The sequence below is a fragment of the Phyllobates terribilis genome, unplaced genomic scaffold (assembly GCF_046119375.1).
Source record: "Phyllobates terribilis strain yellow unplaced genomic scaffold, ASM4611937v1 Scaffold_11__3_contigs__length_659146591, whole genome shotgun sequence".
NCBI classification, from domain to species: Eukaryota; Metazoa; Chordata; class Amphibia; order Anura; family Dendrobatidae; genus Phyllobates; species Phyllobates terribilis.
Genome location: NW_027362771.1, coordinates 418,835,725 through 418,855,500, shown reverse-complemented (window position 1 = coordinate 418,855,500; position 19,776 = coordinate 418,835,725). Strand labels below are relative to the sequence as shown.

The 19,776-nt window shown below is 43.5% G+C and overlaps 2 protein-coding genes across 5 annotated transcripts in view; one reads left to right on the top strand and one right to left on the bottom strand.

Moving 5' to 3' along the window:
• The window catches only part of LOC141166449 (lamin-B3-like), a 51,645-nt gene extending 46,497 nt beyond the window's left edge, over window positions 1-5,148 (top strand). For 2 of the 3 annotated variants that reach the window (XM_073653129.1, XM_073653128.1), the window contains one exon: window positions 2,395-5,143. In XM_073653129.1, the coding sequence (XP_073509230.1) occupies window positions 2,395-2,433 (39 nt within the window). In that variant the 3' untranslated portion in view covers window positions 2,434-5,143. Of the gene's footprint in view, window positions 1-2,394 lie in introns of all 3 variants that reach the window. The other variant, XM_073653130.1, reaches the window with a different exon arrangement.
• Window positions 5,149-19,067: 13,919 nt separating this feature from the next.
• Window positions 19,068-19,776, bottom strand: part of SH3GL3 (SH3 domain containing GRB2 like 3, endophilin A3) — a 97,319-nt gene continuing 96,610 nt past the window's right edge. Inside the window, exon 10 of one of the 2 annotated variants that reach the window (XM_073653127.1) lies at window positions 19,068-19,718. In XM_073653127.1, coding sequence (XP_073509228.1) covers window positions 19,513-19,718 — 206 coding nt within the window. In that variant the 3' untranslated portion in view covers window positions 19,068-19,512. The remainder of the gene's footprint in view (window positions 19,719-19,776) is intronic. The other variant, XM_073653126.1, reaches the window with a different exon arrangement.

Here is a 19,776-nt window from a genome sequence, read left to right as displayed (position 1 = left end):
CTAGCGAGATCGCTATTGCGTCACCAAAACCGTGACTCATTAGCGATCTCGCTAGCGATCTCGTTATGTGTGATGGGGCCTTTAGATCAGGTTTCTCTGTGCAAGTGTATTGGGGGGGGGGGGGGGGAGGGTTTCTGCTTGTTTTGTCTGCTTATGGTTGGTCAGCATCATACAAGGGGGAGAAGTATACGTCCCCAGTGACAACGTTCTGATAACTTTTGTCTTTTGTTAACTCCAAGTGGGTGGAATAAAAGTTTTGGGTTTTTTTTTTTTGGCACCTGGTGAGTTAAAACTCTACAACCACTATTACATGTGTGTTCAGTTCAACATGAAAATTTTGGTGAAAGGTCCTTTTTAAGCATTGCATGGCAATTAGTTAATATTTTATGCACTGCATGTCTTTTGATCTTCATAGTTTTCTTGTACTCCTCATTAAATAATACTGGATTATCTTTTCCTGTAGCGCTGCATTGTGCAGTTCTTTTGTTTCTACTAGTAATGTATGAATATTGAGTGGGGGCATGTCTATAAGCAGTGATTGGACAGGCATTGTGTATAGCCACACCTCCAACTGGTAACACCCAGCTGTCAGTTTAGTCATACAGGCGAAATAACGGGAACAGTAAAGAGCAGAAATCTAAGAAAATATTCTCTAGAATTCTTGCTTTAAGTCTAAGGCCACAGTCCCACTATGAGTATTTGGTCAGTATTCGGTCAGTATTTTTTCTCATGAGTAGGAGCCAAAACCAGCAGAGGAACAATCAGAGAAAAGGTGTTAATAAATTCAGAATTGGTGACTTGTTTCTATCACCCACTCCTGGTTTTGGCTCCCACTCCAGAGAAAAAATGCTGACCGAATACTGAATAAATACTGATAGTGGGGCCGTGGCCTAAAAGTTATTTACTTATATATAGGCTCCATCACCACTTACTTCATTTATGTCTGTTGGCAATTATTTACATATGGAAGTAGTGGTAAGGAGGTGAAGGTGCTCGTCCCCCAATATAAAGATCTTTTTTTTTTTTTTTTTTTTTGTCAGTCGTGAGAAATCTAGTGTAGAAGCCTTAAGGACTAACCATTGTGTTTTTTTTTTATTTCATAAATCAATAGTACATATGAAAATAAGCCACTTTGTAATATATCTTATCAGAGATTTGCTTTTTTTCTCTGCCAGTACTGATCAGTCATTATCAAAATTCTCAATTCCTGGGTAAAATCTGTATTCAGTGAGGACAGGAATTCCCATTACTGAGAGAGGAGATGGCAGCTGCTACTGATAATATTCTATGTAGATGGGAGGAGCTAGAGGCAGAGCTCCTCCTTCCTCCTCTCCCTACAATCTACATAGAATTGTATCAGTAGCAGCTGCCATCTCCTATCTCAGTAATTTTGAGAATGAATGTTAAGTCCTGGTGGAGAAAGATAAGATACATTATAGTACATGGTTGTTTATTTGCACGTTTATTATAGTTTTATGAAATAAAATGCTAATGAGGGTTACTCTTCAAGCGATTCAGTCTGGACGTGCATGGGGAGTGTCATTGTACTTGGAAGCTGCAGTCATTGCACTGACACGGCTCCTGTGCGCTTCAGCCTGATATACATATGGCTTCTACACTAGACTTCTCATGACTGGCACATTGAGAACTTACTAAATGGGTGTCCTTTATATTGGGGAACACGTGCCTATACAGTCATACCGTTACTTCCACATGTAAAAATATGCTGACAGGTTTCCTTTTAACCCCTTCCTAACATGTGGCATAATATGTCTGATCTGCATCTTCAGTGCGGGCTCGGCTGTGTTATACATCCATCATCTGCTGGCAGTGGTGCTGCCTCAGCTCTTCTCTGCCTTCAAAAGCAGTGCGTTGCGTAGACCTGCTGTCTACTGTTAAGGGAAGGCCACCATAAATATAACATTGATTAGCCGATCGCTCTCCCAACTCCTCCATACACATGAACAACTGGCAGAATAACATTATCTGGTGGTGAAATTCCCTCTGCCGTCTGTTTAACCCATATTCCTCCCAGTTATCTGCAGAGTTTTATCTAATGTGTATGGGGGGGAGAGGATTTGGCTTCCAGGAGTGCCTCTGACCCACATAATAATAATCTTTATTTTTTTATGTAGCGCTAACATATACTTCAGTGCTTTACATACATCGTCGCTGTCCCCATTGGGGCTCACTATCTAAATTCCCTATCAGTATGTCTTTTGAGTGTGGGAGGAGACCATACAAACTCCTCTCAGATTTTTCCTTGGTGGGATTTGAACCCAGGACCCCAGCGATGCAAGGCTGCAGTGCTAACCACTGAGCCACCGTGCTGCACACATACATGTTATAAAAGCACATTTTAGACTCCACTTATTTCCCCCTTTTGCTTTTCAGTCCCACCAGCCAGTGGATCCCAGCTGTTCCCTCATGTAGTGGCCCAGCCGAATCGGATGCCCTCCTGTGAACTCCATCCTATCCATTCAATTCCTTCAAATGGTTTGTCAAGTTGGCACATTGCCCGAGGATTTAGTTTTGTTTTTAGAATGGAATATGGAGGATTTTGTTGCTGTAAGGCCTGAGAACTGTTGTTTATTTCAATGAAGTCATTAATTTCAATGCTAACCTCCCAAAGGGGTGGACTGTAGAGCACAAATTTCCTATACTGACAAACATTAGTTTGTATATTGTGGGCACTTTATAAAAAAACTTTTTTTTTTTCTCTCGTATTGCAGATTTTCCTATATTGCAAATGTTAGTTTTGAAAATGTCTGTATTACATGGGTGCTGGCTGGTCACTTCACTTACTGTTCATAGCAGGCAGTCCTATGTTCCCATCTACGTGCCTTGAGAACAGTAGTAATGTTTTACAGTTTGTGGCCACGTGGACATACACCACACGGCATGGAGAAAGCTAAAGTTAAATCTCGTGGTATTTGCTTACTGGGCGCTTCTACCACTTGTGTGACCATTGTCCATTAGCAGAACAAAAAGAATGAAAAATAAAAAATAAATCACTTCATACATTTAGTTTCATATTTTAAAGCCAGACTTTTTTGTTCTCTACTGTTCTCCATATGACACATTGAGTGCTTGTTAGATTTGTACTGTAAAGATTGCACTGAAATGTTAGCAGCTGAGCCATTTTCTTTCTTTTTTGATGTTGCATACACAGGAATGGCTTTTTTAGAAGCCAGATGTGTTGTGCGGTGTTTAGTTCACCTCTTCTGCAAATGTCACATTCATTATTTCTGTTTAGCTTAAGTGGAAGGAACTGTAAACTGGAATTCAGAAAACATTAGTCTAACAAATGCAGAATGTTAAGTGCCTATATATTAATAGCTGCCAGTATACCAATGTGCCGCGTATGAGCCATGAACACTGAATGTTTGTCAAGGAGCTGTGATAGGGTTAATGATCTTGGTTGGTGTGAGTTGTTTTTTTTCCCTTATTTTTCTGTTTTAAACAATTAATATGCAGAGACATTTTGTTTCTCCTGACTGCTCTGTTTTAGGTAATACTTGCATTTGAAGCATTTTTTTCTTAAACTTTTGCTCTGTTGTTCTTTCTGGAAATGTATGAATTGACAATTGAGTGTTAATATTCCCCTTGTCAATAGGTTTTGCCCCCTGGGGTACACGTTTCCAGGAGGAATAACAGAAGAACAGCACAGCTCAATGTTTTAAGATTAGATGCTCTAGAATTATTGTTTAATAGGAAATACAAATATGTATTAAACCAAATGTCTCTTTAATGACTTTCCATTCAAAAATAGTTTTTTCTTGCTTCCTTTCATTTCCACTAAATGGTTAGTTTCCATTCATTTAGACATTTTTACCTCTATTTTGGACAAAACAAACACATTCATACAAAGAATTGCGCACATTTTATTTACTGCCGAGGTTACCGTAATCCGGACTAAAGCTGGTATAGTGGGATAGTTTCCATATTTGCATTATATTTCTGGTGTTCATTCCAGTATAAAGCGTGATTGTTCTATCTCCTCAAAAGACTAGGTCAAGTTTTTTTTTCTTTTTACCACAATTTTATGAATATATTTTTCAAGGATTGGTCAAAGCCAAGGAGCCTGTTGGCAGGAAAGCTAAAAGTAAAAATATTTCACCTGTTTTTTTGTATTTTCCAGAAATAGTTCCCTATATTGTTGTCGCCACAGATTGTGGGCAATTATTTTCTTGCTCTGATGTGAAGGAATTATCTAGTACTCTGTTATCTATCGAAACAACACTGGTAGAAAATATTTTAGGATGTCATTTGTGGTTATGTTAATAGTGTTATATTTATTGTTAATTGTAAAGAACTTCTAGTTTTTCAGATAAAACGTTAATAAAATATTTTGCCGGTTTTTTTTTCTTTAGCTTTGATCAAAAATGAACTTGCAATGAAATGTGATGTATATAGAAATTGGCACTACACACACATGAAATGTAACCTCTTGTATAATCTATTCTGTGTAGTCTGAATGAGACTTGTCCCTGCCCATATATAGAAGCCATGCGTTTCATTTGTGTTTTTACAAACCTTATTTGATTTTTATTTTGTAACAGTGTTGTTCCTGGAGTTATTGAAGCGCTATAAATAAAGGTACTGACCCCAAAGGTTATGTAAAAGCACTAAAGCTAAACAGCGGTGTAGTTACAGTATTTTGTTATTCCAACATAGGTATATTTTAAAAAAAAAAACAACAAAAAAAAAACATGCAGTGAAACACTATACTGAAAATTTGTTAGAATTCTATGTGAATCCGAGCCTTATTGAGTAGGTGATGTGAATGCTAGGAGATGGATGGAGTGATACTTTTTAAAAGCTCTGCTTTAGTGATGAGCGAAGGAGCTCGCCGCATCATGGTGCTCGACAAGCTCAGCGAGTATTTCTGGGTTGCTCGAGCAGAAACTCGGGTCCCCTCCCTGCATGTTTGGCGCTCTTTAGAGAGCCAATGAACATGCAGGGATTGCTTGCCACGCACTGTAATGCCGTAGCCATGTTGGTTGTGGGCATTACAGTGATTGGCTGGCCGCACAGCGTCATCAGGTCTATAAAACACCTGGTGCCGCTATGCTTATCACCGTCTACCCCGGAATCCGGCAGAGTAGGGAGAGCTGCTGCTCAGTCAGGGAGAGATTTGCTTGTTTATAGTTAGTATAGGTATTTCACAACATATATACAGTACAGACCAAAAGTTTGGACACACCTTCTCATTTAAAGATTTTTCTGTATTTTCATGACTATGAAAATTGTACATTCACACTGAAGGCATCAAAACTATGAATTAACACATGTGGAATTATATACTTAACAAAAAAGTGTGAAAAAACTGAAAATATGTCTTCTATTCTAGGTTCTTCAAAGTAGCCACCTTTTGCTTTGATGACTGCTTTGCACACTCTTGGCATTTTCTTGATGAGCTTCAAGAGGTAGTCACCGGAAATGGTCTTCCAACAATCTTGAAGGAGTTCCCAGAGATGCTTAGCACTTGTTGGCCCTTTTGCCTTCACTCTGCTGTCCAGCTCACCCCAAACCATCTTGATTGGGTTCAGGTCTGGTGACTGTGGAGGCCAGGTCATCAGGCGTAGCACCCCATCACTCTCCTTCTTGGTCAAATAGCCCTTACACAGCCTGGAGGTGTGTTTGGGGTTATTGTCCTGTTGATAAATAAATGATGGTCCAACTAAACGCAAACCGGATGGAATAGCATGCCCCTGCAAGATGCTGTGGTAGCCATGCTGGTTCAGTATGCCTTCAATTTTGAATAAATCCCCAACAGTGTCACCAGCACAGCACCCCCACACAATCACACTTCCTCCTCCATGCTTCACGGTGGGAACCAGGCATGTAGAGTCCATCCGTTCACCTTTTCTGCGTCGCACAAAGACACGGTGGTTGGAACCAAAGATCTCAAATTTGGACTCATCAGACCAAAGCACAGATTTCCACTGGTCTAATGTCCATTCCTTGTGTTCTTTAGACCAAACAAGTCTCTTCTGCTTGTTGCCTGTCCTAAGCAGTGGTTTCCTAGCAGCTATTTTACCATGAAGGCCTGCTGCACAATGTCTCCTCTTAACAGTTGTTGAAGAGATGTGTCCACTGCTAGAACTCTGTGTGGCATTGACCTGGTCTCTAATCTGAGCTGCTGTTAACCTGCGATTTCTGAGGCTGGTGACTCGGATAAACTTATCCTCAGAAGCAGAGGTGACTCTTGGTCTTCCTTTCCTGGGGCGGTCCTCATGTGAGCCAATTTCTTTGCAGCGCTTGATGGTTTTTGTAACTGCACTTGGGGACACTTTCAAAGTTTTCCCAATTTTTCGGACTGCCTGACCTTCATTTCTTAAAGTAATGATGGCCACTCTTTTTTCTTTACTTAGCTGCTTTTTTCTTGCCATAATACAAATTCTAACAGTCTATTCAGTAGGACTATCAGCTGTGTATCCACCTGACTTCTGCACAACACAACTGATGGTCCCAACCCCATTTATCAGGCAAGAAATCCCACTTATTAAACCTGACAGGGCACACCTCTGAAGTGAAAACCATTTCCGGTGACTACCACTTGAAGCTCATCAAGAGTGTGCAAAGCAGTCATCAAAGCAAAAGGTGGCTACTTTGAAGAACCTAGAATATAAGACATATTTTCAGTTGTTTCACACTTTTTGTTAAGTATATAATTCCACATGTGTTAATTCATAGTTTTGATGTAGTCAGTGTGAATGTACAATTTTCATAGTCATGAAAATACAGAAATTTCTTTAAATGAGAAGGTTTGTCCAAACTTTTGGTCTGTACTGTATATCCATCTGAACTAACAGTCCTTCTGTGGACTAATCCTGCTGCATATAATCAGTGGTGATAGCAGGATGCAGGCAGTGTATGTGGCAGACTGCAGTGGATGATACTGCACAAGAGGGTCCATTGAACGTTCTGTCTGCTGCTGTTGTTCTCACAGATATTTGTAGACATAGCCCTAGGTATCAGGGCAATTTTTTTTTTTTATCGGAATCCTGGTTATTTGCTTAAAAAGCAATCCAGAGGACACCATTTTTCTGCTCCATTTTCTTGTTAGCACTGCAGAATACAGCCAGATCTTTTCCATATTATAGCGATTAAAAATCCAGAAATTTGAACTGAACGTGGAAAATATTGGCCTCCTTTTCCATTATTTTTTTTTTTTTTTGTTGCAGTGTGTCGGTCAAACTATTCACACTAGGTCTCTGTGCAGAATAGTATTAGTAAATTTCAGGCCTGCTATTTTAAAACCGTGGTTCTCTGTCAGACGTATCGCGTATAACTGCATTCCAAAATCAGCCATTTCTCGTGAATGTGGAAAATATTGTCCTCTATTTAAAATGGGCAAGGTGCGTGGCAAGGGACTGGGAAGTGAACGTGATGGTGCATGCAGAGGATATGGCCATGGGCAAGCTGAAATTGTGCGAAAACAAACACCCACATCTTGTCGCTTGACCTTCTTGTCCCAATTATTAGGGGACCACAGCACACCACTATTGCACCCAGAGCAGTGTGAAAAGGTTGTTGGATAGCAGATAATGCTTCCAGTCACTTTGCCACCACCACGCTGTCTTCAACACGGTCAAGTCTCAGTAGCTGTGAGTCTGGACCGCATATTCCTCACCCTGATCCTCCTCCTTCCCGCCATGTTGAGTGCCCGCAGATAACTGATCCCACACTTGGACACTCAGAAGAGCTGTTCATTTTTCCATTTGTAGATTTGGGCCTCTCGCCCGTCCAGCTTCAAGCGAGACAAGAGGAGAACGCGTGTAGCGATACCCAAATATTTGAGCAGCCACGGTCACATGAAGGCAACGGTGGGAAAGTACAATTACTGTCGCAAGAAGTGGAGGAGGAGGATGAGGATGAGGATGATGATGATGATGATACACAATTGCCAGAAAGTCAGGAGGAGGACCAGGGTGTGGAAGTGGAAGACGAGGTGGTGGATGATATAGTAACTGACTCAACCTGGCAGGGGGACATGCAGAGCGAGGACAGCAGCACGCAGAGGGAGGGAGGCGTAGCACCACAACAGGCAGGAAGAAGCAGTGTGGTGGCCGCAGACACAAGGCGGGAAAGCGTAACGCCAGCATGAAGGAAGTTGCCAGTACAACTGTTAGGTCTTCCCGAGTCTGGTTGTTTTTTTAAAGACTCTGCAGATAACCCCAAAAAGGCCATTTGCACCACCTGCAAGGCCAGCATCAGCAGGGGTAGAAAAACTAGCAGCCTGACCACCACCAGCATGATCAGGCACATAGTAGCACAGCACCTGACTTTGTCGGCCGAACGCCAGGGTCCAGAAACAGTGTCTGCGGGTGACACCACTGCTTCTTCCGTCATTGTGCGTGCACTGCAATCCCCTGTCCATGGCGCATGCCAAGATGCCTCCAGCCCTGCACGTGTCATTGCACACTCTCAATTAGCACCATCAGCAAGCACGTCCTTGTCCCAGCGCAGCGTTCAGTTGTCCCTACCCCAGTCCTTGGAACGCAAGCACAAATACGCAGCCAACGCCCCACAGGCCACACTACTAAATTCACACATTTTGCGAATGTTGCGCTCGAAATGTTGCCTTTTAGGCTCGTGGAGATGGAAGTTTTACCAACCTAATGGCGGCGGCAGTCCCTCTGTACTCTGTCACCAGCCGCCACTATTTCTCCCGGCGTGCCGTCCCTGCATTACACGAGAACGTGTCTCACAACATTAGCCGTGCTAACAATGCAGTTACTAGGAAAGTCCACCTAACCACGGACACGTGGACAAGTGCTTGTGGGCAGGGATGGTACATCTTGCTGACGGCACACTGGGTTAATATAGTGGAAGCTGGGACCCAGTCGGACCTTGGGATGGAACACGTCCTCCCGACGCAGAGGATTGCGGGCCCTGGGTCAATCAGGGTTTCCCCCACATTCTACAGCTCCTGCACCTCCTCCTCCTCTTCAGCCTCCATCTCCGAAATTACTACATCAGTCACCAGCTGGAAGCACTGCCTCGGCCAAGCGGCAACAGGCTGTGTACTGAAGCTAATATGCTTAGGTGACAAACCGCACAATGCTGAAGAGTTGTGGACCGCTCTTTAAGAGCAGGCAGATCTGTGGCTGACACCGCTGATCCTATAGCCAGGCATGGTCGTGTGTGACAATGGCCGAAATCTGGTGTCGGCTCTGAAGCGAGGTGAGCTTACACACATACCATGCCTGGCCCATGTGCTTAACCTTGTGGTTCAGCGGTTTCTCAAAACCTACCCAGATCTGCTTGTCAAAGTACGCCGCGTGTGTGCCCATTTTAGAAAGTCAGCTGCCGCTTCCACCGCCCTTGCCGTGCTTCAGCAGTGTTTGCAGCTTCCAGCTCACCGACTAGAGTGCGATGTCCCCACACGTTGGAACTCTACATTGCAGATGTTGGGAAGGATTTGTGAGCAAAAGAGGGCAGTTGTTGACTACCAGCATCGACAAGGCCGTCGGTATTCAGGTCAGACTCCACACACAAGACCTCAGGAGTGGACATGGATGTCCGACATCTGTACCATCCTCCAAAACTTTGAGGAGTCCACCATGATGGTGAGCGGCGACGCCATAATTAGCGTCACCATCCTGCTTCTCTGTCTTCTGAAACGCTCTCTGCTCACAATTAAAGAGGATGCATTGCAGGCGGAGCACGATGAGATGGAGCAAGGAACCATACAGGGTGATTCCATACAGCCCAGCTTCATCTCATCCCAACTTGGATTGGGTGGCAATGAGGAGGAATAACAGGAGCTAGTTTCCTGCGCTATAGACGGTACTACCTGCACAACTGTCATACTGTCAGTTCAGCGTGGATGGCCTGAGGACAGGGAGGAGGCAGAGTTTATGTTACGCTGCCTTTCCCGTGACCCTCGCGTTCTCCAAATTTTGGGTGACAGTCATTACTGGTTGGTGACACTTCTAGACCCGCGCTACAAGGAGAACTTTCTGTCTCTTATTCCCGCACAGGACAGGCCCAATAACATGGGGCAGTGTGAGAAGGCCCTTGTTGCGGAATTATTGAAAAAATTCCGATCTGAAAACGCTGGCGGCAGAGGTCACAGTTTGTTGGACAACCAAGGAGTACAGGCGAGAGAGACACAAATGCAATCCAGCAGAGGCAGGGGAACACTGTCAAAGTTCTGGGACCGTTTTCTCAGGCCATCCCTTCAACAGGCCCTGAGGTGCGGGATACTCTCTCAAGGAGGGAAAAGTTTCGGAAGATGGTGAGGGAGTACCTTGCCGACTGTACCAACATCCTTCGTGATTCCTCTGTGCCTTATAATTATTGGGTATCCAAGCTGGATACGTGGCATGAACTGGCTCTCTACGCCTTGGATGTCGTGGCCTGCCCTGCTGCTAGCGTTTTGTCAGAGCGGGTTTTTAGTGCTGCTGGTGGAATTATAACCGATAGGTGCATCTGCCTGTCTTATCGGCATCCGCAGACTTTTATAAAAATGAACAAGGGCTGGATTGGGCTTGACTTCTCAACTCAATTATAGCAGCGTAGCATAAACTCAAATACAGTGTCTTTTTTTGGGAGGTCTAACTCTATTCCCATGCATCTCTGTCTTCACACCAAGACATGACTATATGCTTCCTGATTTTGTCTGTGTGCTCTTGTCCTCCTCATCCTCCACCACCATATCTACGTCTCTTGCAAGGGACATTGGAGTTCCTCCAAATTTTTGGCAGCCGTTTCATTCACTGCATAGGCAAACAGTATGGCAGACCCACTTCCTAATAATGGGAACATTGTTTTCAGGAGGCCCTCCGACCTCTACATCTCTTGCGAGGGACATTGGAGTGTCTCCAAATTTTTGGCAGCCTTTGGACTTGCTGCATACCCTATAACTGTATAGCAGGCCCTCTCCTTTCTAATGGGAACATGTTGTTACTGTGGCCCAGCTCTATGTGTCCTTAAATTGTTATTGGGGTTTTTCCCAAATTTTGGCAGCCCTTGCAGTCACTGCATGGGCATTACCACTATAGGAGACCCACTCCTTTATAATGGGAACATTTTTTTTTTTACTGAGACCCTCCCCTATATCTCTTCAAAGGGGTATTGGGGTGAGTCCAAATTTTTGGTAGCCCTTGCAGTCACTGCATACGCAATAACCGTATAGGAGACCCACTCTTTGGTAATGGGAACAACAGAGCATAGCCAACTGCTGGCCCTCTAAGAATAGTAAGGGCCGCCTGATGGCCCTATAAAAATAGTGTTTGTGACTTTCAGAGTCCCTCCTTCATAAATGAAACAAAATGTGTCTGATGATGTCTCACACACCACATGGCCAGAAAAGGTAGTAAAATGTTAAAATGACATTTCCCGGTGAATGCATTTTTCACCGTTGAAAGCACTGCAAAAGTGAAAAAACGCATCAAAAACGCTGTGTGTGAACATTGCCCAAGGTGTGGAGGAGCATTTTTGTTTTTGTATATTTATTTTGCCTTCTATACAGGTCATTACCCTGGAAAGGATGTTCCTTGACGTTTTTCCCAGGAAAATCCATTTTAGTTTTGTTTTCGTTTGTTTTATTGTGAGTCGGTAAAAGTGGCGTAATACTCTGACAACATTGTTGACAGCAGTGACCTGGGAGTCAGAGATGCTTCCAGGGGTCTTCCCCATTCTGTTCCCATGTCATTTGAGCACGGTTCCCATCGATTTGGGTAATTTTTAGGCACTCTACAGACCGCCAGGGGAGCCGCCGGAAAAATTCTTGGGTTTCCCAGACTTACATTGGGCTCGTTGCTCGGACCGAGCACTCGAGCATTTCAATTTGCTCGACCCGAGCATTTTAGTGCTCGCTCATCATTACTCTGCTCCACCTCATGTTGGTGCTGTGTGTCGCAGCCATTGTTGCTGCGTCTGTGGGGATGATATGGCCCAAAGCCAAAAGAACTTTGGCTGGCAGCAAGGTACTTGGGCATCTGGGTCACTCTTTTTGAAGGTACAGTGTTGTAGTGGTCACCCGACAAGAACCGCCTCATTTATGCCTGAGATAGTTAGCTTGGGTAAGGAGATCCATGGTTGACTTGCGCATTGTGGCCTAAAAGAGATCATTGACAGTGGGCTTATACAATTTGATTAAAATATGCTGTGCCAGTGCAATAATTTGTTTCCTGAATTACATATTATGATTCCCTTCCTCAGAATATTGGAGAAGGGCAAATGTTGTCCCTATCTTCAAAAAGGAAAGAAGATGGAGCTAGGAAGTTACAGGCCAGTGATCCTTACTTCTATACCAGGAAAGCTCTATGAACAAATTATTAAATAGAATGTATGTAAGTGCTTGGATAAGAATACCGTAAGTAACAAGAGCCAGCATTAGTCTGGCATGACTTTTTTTGCTACAAACTCATCTACCATACTCTATAGGACTATAAGACGCATCCCAAATTTAGAGAAGGAAAATGGGGGGGGGGTGACAATTTTTAATGTGAAAAATGGGGGTCTGAATTTAGCTTACCAGGAAAGAAGGGAGAGTAGTGTCATTGAGCTGAGATTTCAATCTGCGCATGCGCAAACACTGCACTATTTTTCTGAAGCCCACCTCTGGGAGATCAATGGCTCCTGCCTTGCACTGCTGGGACACCCCCCTCCTTCCAGCCTGGGCCTACAGCATTGCCCCAGTCTAGCCGGCTTCCTGCAGCAGCGAACCTGCCTCCTGTGACTCTGCTCCATCACCGCCACCCCCCAATAAGCTACATTCAGCATTCAGACCATAAGATGCACTCCTGTGTTCCTCCCAAATTTGGGGAAAAAAGTGCATCTTCTAGTCTGACAAATACGGTAATTTCCTTCTATGATGGAATCACTGACTGGGTGGATCGGGGAAATGCGGTAGATATAGTATATATTGACTTCAGCAAAGCATTTGATAAAGTATCTCATACTATCCTTATTGAAAAAAATGACCAAGTATGGGATTGACAAGGCTACGGTAAGGTGGATTCATAACTGGCTCAGTGATTGTACTCAAAGAGTGGTAATAAATGGTTGCATATCCAATTGGAAGAGTGTTTTAAGTGGGGTACCACAAGGCTCTGTCTTGGCCCCAGTGTTGTTCAACATTTTTATGAATTATCTAGATAAGGGAACTGAAGGTAAAATCAAATTTGCACACGATGCAAAGCTAGGAGGGATAGCTAACACTAGAGAAGACCGAGGATTCAAAAGGATCTAGATAAACTTGAACAATGGGCAGTGACTAAAGCCCCCGTCTCACATAGCGAGATCGCTGCTGTGTCACGGTTTTGGTGATGCAACAGCGACCTCACCAGCGATGTCGCTATGTGTGACACTTTGCAGCGATCAGGCCCCTGCTGTGAGGTCGCTGATCGCTGCAAAGTGTCCTGGACCATTTTTTGGTCGTTGCTCTCCCGCTGGTCAGCACACATCGCTGTGTGTGACCAGCGGGAGCAGCGATCAGGCTGGTAACTATGGTAAACATCGGGTTACTAGGGCACACGCACACCTAGTAACCCGTTGTTTATCATGGTTAGGAGCCTGCTAAAGTGAGCGGTAACCTCCCGCTCACTGTTGCAGAGTGGTAACCATGATAAACAATGGGTTACTAGGAGCGCGTGTGGCCCTAGTAACCTGATGTTTACCATAGTTACCAGCCTGCTCTTGGTAACCAAGAGCAGGACATCGTGGAAAGATTCTTTCCACGATGTCGCTGCTCCCCTGATCGTTGGTGAGCCTGCCTGTTTGACAGCTCACCAGCGACCACATAGCGACGCAGCAACGATCCCTGACAGGTCGTATCGTTGTCGGGATCGTTACATAGTTATAGTTTATAAGGCCGAAAAAAGACAAGCGTCCATCCAGTTCAGCCTATTTCTTGTGCACTGCAGCTATTCCGCAGCGTTGATCCAGGGGAAGGCAAAAAAAAAAAAAAAACATGCGGTATAGGCCAATTTACATCATTGAGGAAAAATTCACTTCCTGACACCAATCTGGCAGTCAGATTAAATCCCTGGATTAATTAACTAAGCATAAGATGTAATTTTATTGTTCTCAAGAAAGGCGTCCAGGCCTCTCTTGAACTCATTAAGTGAGTTGGACATCACCACTTCCTCTCCCAGAGAGTTCCAGAGTTTCACGGCTCTGACCGTAAAGAATCCCCTTCTATGCTGGTGCAGGAACCTCCTTTCCTCCAGACGCATAGTGTGCCCCCTCGTCTTTGTCACCATCCTTGGTATAAACAGGTCATGGGAGAGATCTCTGTACTGCCACCTGATGTATTTATACATGTTTATGAGGTCTCCCCTAAACCTTCTCTTTTCCAACGTAAATAGGCCTAATTTTGACAACCTCCATTCCCTTTATTACCTTAGTCGCCCTCCTTTGTACCCTCTCTAGCTCCAATATGTCTTTCCTGAGCACCAGAGCCCAGAACTGTGCACAATATTCTAAGTGCGGCCTTACCAGCGCTTTATACAGAGGAAGAACAATGTTCTCATCATATGCCCCTATTCCTCTTCTGATGCATGCCATGACTCTATTTGCCTTCGCAGCTGCTGCCTGACACTGGGCACTCCAATTTAATTTGCTATTAACCAAGACGCCCAGGTCCTTCTCCATGTCAGATTTCCCCAACGGTTTCCCATTTAATATGTATGGGTGACTGCTGTTTTTCTTTCCCATGTGCATGACCTTACATTTATCGGCATTGAACCCCATTTGCCATTTTTTGGCCCAACTCCCCAATTTATCTAAATCCTCCTGTAGCTGTGCCCTATCCTCATCTGTATTAACTACTTTACAAAGTTTAGTATCATCTGCAAATATTGCTATTTTACTATGCAACCCTTCCACTAGATCATTAATAAATATATTAAATAATATAGGGCCCAAGACAGACCCTTGAGGCACCCCGCTAGTAACCCTGACACACCCTGAGCTTACTCCATTGATAACCACCCTCTGCTTTCTATCACTCAGCCAGCTATTTACCCACTTGCACACATTATCCCCCAGACCAAGCATTCTCATTTTATATACCAACCTTTTGTGTGGCACGGTATCAAACGCTTTGGAGAAGTCAAGGTATACAACATCCACTGACTCTCCCCAGTCCAGCTGTGAGCTCACCTCCTCGTAGAAGGCGATCAGGTTTGTTTGGCAGGAGCGATCCCTCATGAATCCATGTTGATATGGAGTTAGACAGTTATTATCATTAAGATATTCTACAATAGCATCTCTAAGAAATCCTTCAAACAATTTACCCACAACAGACGTTAAGCTTACTGGTCTATAGTTCCCAGGGTCACTTTTAGACCCCTTTTTGAATATTGGTACCACATTTGCTTGGCGCCAGTCTAGTGGGACAGTCCCTGTCCATAAAGAGTGCTTGAATATTCGATACAGCGGCCTGTCTATCACATTACTTAATTCTTTTAGTACCCGGGGGTGTATGTCATCTGGGCCTGGTGACTTGTCTATTTTGATATTATTTAGGCGTTTCTGAACTTCCTCCTGGGTTAGGTGGGTGATATTTAGCGGAGGGTTTACTTTATCACTCTGCATTTCCTCCGATAAATTGTTTTCTTTTGTGAAAACAGTGGAGAAGAAGCTATTGAGTAGGTTTGCTTTACCCTCATCACCCTCTATGATTTTACCCAGGTTATTTTTCAATGGGCCAACTCCATCAGTTTTAATCCTTTTACTGTTTATATAGTTAAAGAACAGTTTGGGATTCGTTTTACTTTCCTTGGCAATTAGTCTCTCTGTCTCCTCTTTTGCTATTCTTATTTGTTTCTTACAGATTTTTTTTCCCTATAAGATATTAGCGCTTCCTCGCTGCCTTCTTATTTAAGTTTACCGAAAGCCCTTTTTTTGTTTTTCATTGCCCTCTTGACTTCCTTATTTAGCCACATTGGCTTCCTTCTATTCCTAGCCCTTTTATTCCCATAAGTTATGTACCTTCTACAGTGACTATGTAGGACTGTTTTGAAAATTTCCCATTTTCTATCCGTGCTCCTATTACTAAAGATACTATCCCAGTCTATAAGGTGAAGGGCATCTCTTAGCTGATCAAACTTTGCCCTCCTGAAGTTCAGTGTTTTTGTGACTCCCTTGCTGGGCACCCTACTGAAGCACATGTGGAATTGTATAATGTTGTGGTCACTATTTCCCAGGTGCCCCCCGACCTGCACCTCAGTTATTCTGTCTGGCCTGTTAGTTAATATTAAGTCTAAAAGGGCCGCCCCTCTAGTTGGTTCCTGCACAAGTTGTGACAAATAATTGTCTTTGATAATTGACAGAAACCTGTTTCCTTTCTGAGATCTACAGCTTTCGGTTTCCCAGTCTATATCGGGGTAGTTGAAGTCCCCCATAATAATCACCTCGTTATTTTTTGCTACTTCGTCTATTTGTCTCATTAATAGACTTTCCGTGGCTTCTGCTATATTTGGTGGTTTATAACAGACTTCTATGATAATTTTATTACTGTTTTTTGCCCCATGTATCTCCATCCATAAGGACTCGACCTCCTCATTTCCCTCCCATACATCCTCCCGTATTGTAGGCTTTAGACACGTCTTTACATATAGACAGACTCCACCCCCTTTCCGATTTCTTCGATCCCTTCTAAACAGACTGTAACCCTGTAAGTTAACTGCCCAGTCATAGCTTTCATCTAACCACATCTCGGTTATTCCCACTATGTCATAGTTACCTGTAGATATTTCTGCTTCCAGTTCATCCATCTTGTTTGTCAGGCTCCTGGCATTTGCTAGCACGCAGTTTACACGATTTTGTTTTGTTCCAATCTTCTCCCTGTGGATTGTATTAGAAATTTTCATACCTCCCTTCCAAGTATCTTGTCTTGGACCTTCTTTGTCGCACTTCATATCTTTCATTAGTATGTTCTCTGGTTGCATGTTCGTGTCCGGCGTTTTTCTTCCCATCCCCTCTTCTTCTAGTTTAACGCCCTCCTGATGAGTGTTGCGAGTCTCCTGGCGAATGTGTGTTTCCCGGGTTTGTTGAGGTGTAGTCCGTCTCTGGCAAGGAGTCCGTCATAGAGGTAATTCACACCGTGGTCCAGGAATCCAAATCCTTGATGTCTGCACCATCGTCTCAGCCAGTTGTTCACATCAAGGATCATGTTCCATCTCCTGACGCCATGCCCGTCTACTGGAAGGATAGAAGAAAAAACTACCTGCGCATCCAGTTCTTTTACTTTCTTCCCCAATGCTTCAAAGTCCTTGCAGATTGTCGGTAGGTCCTTCTTTGTCGTGTCATTGGTGCCAACATGCATCAAAAGAAATGGGTGGACATCCTTGGAACGGATGAGCTTCGGTATCCTATCGGTAACATCCTTGATCTTCGCCCCTGGGAGGCAGCATACTTCTCTTGCGGTTATGTCCGGTCTGCAGATAGCTGCTTCTGTTCCTCTCAGTAGTGAGTCTCCCACCACCACCACTCTTTTTCCCTTCTTGGCTGTCCTTTTTCTTGTCGCTTCTGGGTGTTTCTGGGTGCTCTTTTCTTTTTTGCTTGCTGGTAGTTCCTCATCCTTAGGTGTGCCATCTTCGTCCTCCACAAGTCCTTGGAATCTGTTTGTCAGTTGTGTGGTTGGTGGTGTCTCCATGGTCTTCTTGCTTCTTTTGGTCACTTGCCTCCACTTGTCTGCCTCTGGAGGTTCTCTGACGCTTCCTTCACTTTCCGTGACCAGTAGTGACGCTTCTGTTCTGTCCAGGAAGTCTTCATTTTTCCTTGATGAGTTTTAATGTCGCAATTCTTTCTTCCAGTCCCCGCACCTTTTCTTCTAAAAGAGCCAGTAGTCTACACTTCAGGCAGGTGAAGTTGGTTTCAGCTTCTGGTCGATCTGTGAACATGTAGCACATGTTGCAGCTCACCATGTAGGTTGTCTCATCTGCCATGCTGCTGCTTGTCCCTGCTGACTTGATGTCTGTCTTCTTTCTTGTGATACCCTAGGATAAACAAATGAAATAAATTTGCGCGCCTGACGGCGCGCGGTTTGGCGATGCTTTCCAAGCAGCTGGTCCCGGCTGTACCCAGCGATCTTCTAGCTGAAGGAGACTCTTCGCTTTTCCCAGAAGGCACCTGGAATATGCAAATTGTTCTCTTCAAGCTTCAATCCCTGGTTGCAGCGTCGCTAAGTGTGACGGGGCCTTAATAGAATGGTATTTAACAGGTAGAAATGCTGGATTCTATATTTGGACAAGAAAAACAAAAATAACATCTACATAATGTGAGGAATAGAACTAACCAAAACACGTGTGAAAAAGATTTGGGTATACTAATATATCACAGACTGCACATGACTCAACAGTGTGATGCAGCAGCAAAAAGGCAAACCGTTATAGGATGTATTAAGAGAAGCATAGAGTCTAGATCACGTGAAGTAATTATCCCCCTCTACTCCTTGATGAGACCTTATCTGGAATACTGTGTCCAGCTCTGGGCACCACATTTTAAAAAAGAAATTGAAAAACTGGAGCAAGTTCAGAAAAGCGCTACCAGGATGGTGAGCGGACTTCAAACCATGTCCTACGAGGAACGGTTAAAGGATCTGAGAATGTTTCGCTTGCAATAAAGAAGGCCAAGAGGAGACTTAATACAGTCTACAAATATCTGAAGGGATGTCAGTGTAGAGGGATCATCCTTATTCTCATCTGCACATGGAAACATGAGAAGCAATGGAATGAAACTTAAAGGGAGAAGATACAGATTAGATATTAGAAAAAGCTTTTTGGCAGTGAGTGCGATCAATGTGTGGAACAGGCTGCCACGAGACGTAATGAGTTCTCCTTCAATGGAAGTCTTCAAACAGAGGCTGGACAGACATGTCTGAGATGGTTTAGTGAATCCTGCATTGAGCAGAGGGTTGGACCAGATGACCCTGGAGATCCCTTCCAACTCTACCATTCTATGAAATTGGACTTATCATAAGATACAATTTCTACAGCATCAGAAATGCATGAGCCACTCTTTCCTCTACTAAAAAATTAATTAAAAAACAGAATGTGATTTCAGGATATATTTATTATATTTGGTCATATAGACATAGCTGTATATATTAAGACAACATAACAAGTTTGACACAGAATTATAACTCTGAATTGTGCAACATGTATTAGTATTCACAGTATAGAAATGGTGTTTTCTAATTTTCATAAGGAAAATATGTTGGACCCTCCATATTTCCATGTGCTTAAAATACTTTAAAAGGGTCTAAGAAATTAAAAATAGTCAACATCCATGCAACAGGTGTCACATATGAAACAATGAAACAATCTCCGAACAATGACAAAATAGAATCTCTTTTGCACATCCTCATAACAGTGTCAATGCTTTCATAAAAATAAAAATCGATACAAAATAAATACATATAAAAGAGATGACACAATAAAATTGAAGTCACTCAAGTAGCAAGGCGTTCACAGAATGCCACATTCAGAAGGTTTTAAGAGTCTATTTGTAAGATGGTGCCATTGCCTCCAGTAGTCAGTGTGATGTTCACTGTGGAAGGGGAACCACAACTTCAACATAATTAATTGGAAAGAACCCCGATTCCCCACTGACCATGCCTTCGAACCAGTTCTCATCAATCTGGTTGGTTAATGTGATGATATCGCCTTCTTTGAAGCCAAGTTCACCTTCATTCTCAGGGTCAAAGTCATATACTGCTCTGCAACAAGGCTGATCCAAATGCATGGTAGAACCTAGGGAATACAAATAGTAGATCATTTCCTGACAGCGCTGTTATTAACCAAGGTCATT